General features: G+C 32.5%; 1 protein-coding gene across 2 annotated transcripts in view; it reads left to right on the top strand.

Annotated features, from left to right (window-relative positions):
• Window positions 1-6,000, top strand: part of LUZP2 (leucine zipper protein 2) — a 571,609-nt gene that overhangs the window by 484,764 nt on the left and 80,845 nt on the right. For both annotated transcript variants that reach the window (XM_017538740.2, XM_017538738.2), the window contains exon 8: window positions 3,045-3,119. In XM_017538740.2, coding sequence (XP_017394229.1) covers window positions 3,045-3,119 — 75 coding nt within the window. The remainder of the gene's footprint in view (window positions 1-3,044; window positions 3,120-6,000) is intronic.

Raw genomic sequence — 6,000 nt, 5'->3', positions numbered from 1 at the left:
AATACAACTTTCAAAGGCAAATTTGCTATTTTTGTTGGGGTTTATTTTTCCTGCCCTGATACAATCTTCCTGAATTGTTATACTGATTGTTTTTATGCTGAATTTATGGCAGGTAATATAAACTACATTACTTATCATATAATCATATATTACTATTGAACTGGTACTGCTCTAAGCATTTTACAGATCTTGACTAATTTAATTCTCCTAACAATCCTATAAGTTAAGTACTATTATTCATCTTTAAAGAAGAGGAAACTGAAGCATGGGAAGATTAAATATTTAAGTATGGAAAATTAGTAAGGAGTAAAATCTAGGACTCAAGTTCCAGAGTGACCTCCAAAGTTCATCTCCTATCATCTTTGTTCTGTTGTCTCTCAAAAGTGAAAGACAACAATGTTGTCATTATTTTTAAGTATGTTCCTTCAATACCTAGTTATTGAGAGTTTTTAACATGAAGGGAGGCTGAATTATTTGTGTTTTTCATTTGCTTGGTAAATTTTCCCCCATCCCTTTATTTTGAACCTATATGTGTCATTGCACCTGAGGTAGGTCTCTTGAAGACAGCATACGAATGATTCTTGACTCTTTATTAACCTTGTTCTTCTGTGTCTTTTACTTGGGGAATTTAGCCTATTTACATTTAAGACTAATATTGTTATATGTGAATTTGATACTGTCATCATGATGCTGAAACTAGCATTTTCTTACACACAGAAAAAGGGAATTTTTCATAAGTAGTTATATGTATTTATGACAGATAATGTTTCTACTGATAAAATGAAATGCATGTGATTTAAATATAATTTATAAATTCTTATTTCTTTAAGTCTCTGAGTTTGGGTTTCTGTTTTGCAGGAAAAGCTAATTAACCCATATAGATATAAGTTGTCAGGAATACTGTTCTGATTAAATAAGTTTTAGCAGGTATCTAAATGATGAGAAGAAGAAAATCATGCTTGGAATTTTTAAGACCTTGCAATAAAAATAAACTTAGCACTTTTGGGGTAAAACGAGGCCAGTATATTCAGAGCATATTGAGCAAGAGGCAAGTGGTAGGAAAGAAAGATTGAGAAGGAGAAAATAATGTAGTGTATTATTTGTTATGGCAAAACACATTATTTTTAAATCAATGAATAAATAAGGAAAATGTGCATATGTGATTTGCCTGGGGGTCAGGGATCTTGGCTGGGTTGAGGTATGACTCTAGAGATCCACCCACTTGCTTATCCACTAGCAGTTTGACTACAAGCTGGGTTTATTGTAAATATTTGCAATATTAATATGTTGATTAATATAACCGCTCACATGCTCTTTCCTTTTGGCTAACTTTATTTTCTTGATAGCAACTGTCACCATCTGATTTTATATATATATATGTTCTGTCTCTTTTTAAGGCAAGGATTTATTTTTCTTTCTTTTTTTTTTTTTGAGATGAAGTCTTGCTCTGTCACCAGGCTGGAGCACAGTAGCTCAATCTCGGCTCACTGCAACCTCTGCCTTCTGGGTTCAAGCGATTCTTCCACCTCAACCTCTCGAGTAGCTGGGACCACAGGCATGTGCCACCATGCCTGGCTAATTTTTTTGTATTTTTAGTAGAGACAGGATTTCACTGTGTTGGTCAGGATGGTCTCGAGGATTTCTTTTTCTTTATCATTCTACAATTAGTTCAGAGAATGGTTTTTAATTTATATTACAAGATAGTAATATTTGCTGAATACTAAAATTATTGAATGAATTTTGATACCTAAAAAAATGGCAGCTTTCATAAAGAAAGTTAAATGCATTTTATTATTCTTGCTCTCAACAGATACCACAATCAACTGGAAGATGTAAACAATTTAAGAATATAAGTTTTTAGGTTATTTAGAGAAAATTTTTGTCATTGCTGTGGTTGTGGTTATTGTCTTAAGTAATCTTGGCAATTCTCTTGGCCCAACACAGTGCCTGGAATAGTGGAGACCACAGAGACTAATCAAAGGATAAATGGATAAAAGGAACAATAATGGAATAAAGCAAGGTGGTGCAAATGCTATATGTATGCAGATAATGGAACTTCCAATTCTTCATATTCCTCATTTGAGCCCAGCTAATATGGTATAGAATAAGTATTGACATTTCTAGTTTAGAAAAGTCAAGGACTTTGCCCAAGATCACATAACTGGGAAGCGGTAGAGGCAGGATATGAATATATAACTTCCAAACATGAGGGTACTGCTTTTTTCTTTGAATAGCGGAATAATGACACTTGTAATGGTATAGAGATATGGTAGGGTAGAGAAGTATATGGCATTAAAACACAATAATATAAATAGAGTACATACTAGTACATTTGTCTCCTTGGGCTGCCATAACAAAATACCGTAGACTGGGTATCTTAAACAATAAAAATCTATTATCTCTCAGCTCTGGCTGCTGAAAGTCCCAGAGTGAGATGTCCATGTATTTGGTTTATGGCAAAGGCTCTTCCTGACTTGTAGACTGTGCCTTCTCTGTGTATCCTCATTTGGCATCTCTACCTGTGAGCACAAAGAAAGATCTCTTTTGCTTTTTTCCCCTCCTTACATGAACATGTGTCCTATGGAATTAGGGCCTCACTCTTGTGACTTCATTTAGTGCCTTGTCTCCAAATAACAGCAACAATGAGGAGTTAAGGCTTCAACATATAAATTTTATATAGGGGGTTAAAATTCACTGTATACCAGCTAGAAATATAAGTTAGGGACTTAAACCACAAATATTTGTAAGGACTTCAGTTGGGTCCTTGAAACTAAATGTTTTGGTCTGGTGAAACATTTAGTGCATATTCATCCAGAACTACCATTTTCTGCATATTAAGTATTTTGCACATCAAATTATCATGACATATAGTAATTTTTTTGATATATGATATTTTTAAATTAACCTGAATTCTAAGTGAATCTTATAGGACACTGTTTTTTCTTTTCTCTCTTTTTATAATTCTTGGGCAGTATATGACAGATGCTTCAAGTACGGGAGGAAATTATAGAATTTATCTAGAAGATTTATCTCTTATTTTACAGGCACAGCAGCTTACTGATCTGGAACAAAAATTAGCTGTAGCCAAAAATGAACTGGAGAAAGCAGCTCTTGACAGGGTAAGTCTACATCCATGAACCATTACGATTTTAGTTTTAGCAAAAAAAAAAAAAAAAAAAAAAAAAGTATACTCATTGCTTTTCTTAATTTATTAATGTATTTCCAAATGCTGTATATATAAGATGGTTATAGAATTCAGGAATGTTTGATATCTTCTTTGGAATCCAATTCTTTCTTTGTTTTTGCTGCTACAGTAAATTGACTGAAGGTTCAGTCTTTGTGAGTTCATGACTCCATTTTTCGCCTCACTGGTATATTTATTCCATAATACCACAAATAAACATGCTTTAAATCACCAACTAAGGCACTATATATTAACTCTGAGTGAATGAGTTATGAAGCAAATGTAAGTAATTATTGGTGTCAAATTGTTATTAACCAGTTTCTGAATGTGTGTATCTTACAATTTACACATACCTATATTTACTTGGAAATATACACAAGAACACTGAATATAGCAATGTTTATATTAATAATAAATGGAAGTAATTTAACTGTTTATTATAAGATAATTAATACATCTCTTTTTATATATTTTCTATACTCAAATTTGAAAAGAGTAATTAAAAGATAACATATATACATAAATGTATTTTATGAATATTGTTATACCTACAACATATAATGTTCAGTGAGAAAGGCAGAATTATATGTATAATATTTAACAATTGTTCAAGTACACAAAACACATTTTTAAAAATTACATAGAATGTAAAAAAAATATATGTAGAAATTTGATGTGTATATAGAAAGACAGTCACATAAAATTCATGGATACAATTGCCTTGGGGAAAGACAGTAAAATAACACTAGGGATGTTTACAAAGTACAGTTCTACTGTGCCCTAAATACTTTATACTCCAATAATTGTACAGATACCTGCTATTTTTAATTCGTGCACAACATATATGTGTATTTTATATATTATATACATGCATTATATACATATGTATACAAACATTATATATGTGACAAATATAAATATGTTGCACATATGCTCATGTGTATATATATATTTGTTATAGCATAGAAAATGATATATATAACGATTATACATATATTTTTATTATCAAAATTTTGCCTTTAACATTTAATTCAGATAGATATTTACTTGATATTTGTTATGTTGCTGTCTGCTTCTATTTTTTTAACACAATTTTTCTAATTAAAGAAAATATTCTGTCTGATGTTAAGGGCTTTTTATTTTTGTGGTCACAGCTTAGTAACCATTTAATTGAGGAAATTAAGCGAGTAAGATGATTGTTGTTATAGACTTATTTTGCAATAATACTTTTATTTTGCAATAGTACACTGTATTATTACATTTGGCAATTTTGAAGGAAAGGAGGTTACCTTCTAACCATCAGTTTGTACCACAGTTGTTTTAGTGAAAAATAGAGGGGAGCTTGCTCCCTATTTTTTGTTAAGTCAAGTATAATTTGTTTTTTTAAGAGCCCAGCATCATAAGATTTTTTTTTAAATTTCTATAAAACAAATTTATACCAATTTAAGCTAATCTCCAACCACATCCAAATAACACTACATATTACTTTTTAAAATTGTATACGGCTCATTGTAACATTGGTGGAATCAGAGAATCAGAGGCATTTACAATCTTAAAGCTCAAGTGGACCACCTTTGTTGTAATCCTTTCACTGCTATTCCTGCACAATCACTGCAATACGATGTAAAATCCAATCCTAGAAAATCATTGGATTCCCATGATTCTGAAGCAGCCTGTTCTTCTCTGAGTTTTTACCCTCTCTGACTCTTGGAATATTATTCCTTATATTAAATGTCCTCCCAATTTGACTACATATAATCTTTTTGTCAGTCAATGACTGAAGAGCTTTGAAATGCTTGTTTGTGTGTGGCCATCCTATTCTAGGTACAATGGGAAATAGAAAATATATGAGACAAGGTCTTGGGTCCCATATCTCTCACAATTATGTTTAGCACTAACAATTAGGAAATAATTGTATGCTGAGACATGAGGCAACAGAATCGCAGAGAATAAATATGTATTTTTTAAGTACCTGTGGGTCATAGGGCATGGTATAGTCACAAAACACTTTATTTTTCAACTGAAATTTGGCCTGAGTCAAAGGGTTACTGTAGAGTTGTTCCTCCATCTTTAGTTATGTTAGAAACAGGTGCTTGGTGCTGCAAAGAAATATCAGCACTGAGACAAAGGATCTTTCAGCAAAGCAGTTTTTACTTCCTAGACTGCAGGAAAAGTACACTTGCTAGCCATCTTGCCATGAGAGTACAATGAACAAAGGAAAAGCAGACATATTTACCCCTTATGAATTTGGGGTCATCCTTACTGCTGCGTCTGATCCTTGTTGGCTGGAGTCAGACCTCACCATCTAAACTAAAACACAGTTGGCTAATAACTTAACACTTTTTTAAACAGGTAAAAGGCATAGGCTGCAAGCTGGGGTATACTGGTGAGCATGTCCAGCACAGATATTTTGGTTAAAGTACAAGGACATAGAATGAACTACGTGGCTGTAAGCATGGCATGTTTGACAACTACATAGGATAGGGCTTAACAGAGATTTATTAGCATATTTATGATTTATTCTTTAAGAAGAAGGGAAACTTTGAAGAGAAACTTTTGCTTCCCACAAGTTATATATATTCTTACCCATTCTATGTTCTTCTAACCAGTTCTACCACCCAACCTCTGTCATTATGTCCCTAAATTTCAGGATGAGAGGCTGTATGCTCCAGTGGCTAAATAATGGCCTCCAGAGATAGTCTACTTGTCTTCAAATCATGACTCTTTGACTGAATGACTGTGTTCAAATTTCTCAAAATCTTTTTGTCTCATGGGGAATAACAATAAACTTTATTTATAAGTGTGATGGGAAAATC

The sequence above is a fragment of the Cebus imitator genome, unplaced genomic scaffold (genome assembly GCF_001604975.1).
Source record: "Cebus imitator isolate Cc_AM_T3 unplaced genomic scaffold, Cebus_imitator-1.0 Scaffold113, whole genome shotgun sequence".
NCBI lineage: Eukaryota > Metazoa > Chordata > Mammalia > Primates > Cebidae > Cebus > Cebus imitator.
Note: the sequence above shows the minus strand (reverse complement) of the source record. Positions and strands in the feature narration are given on the sequence as shown.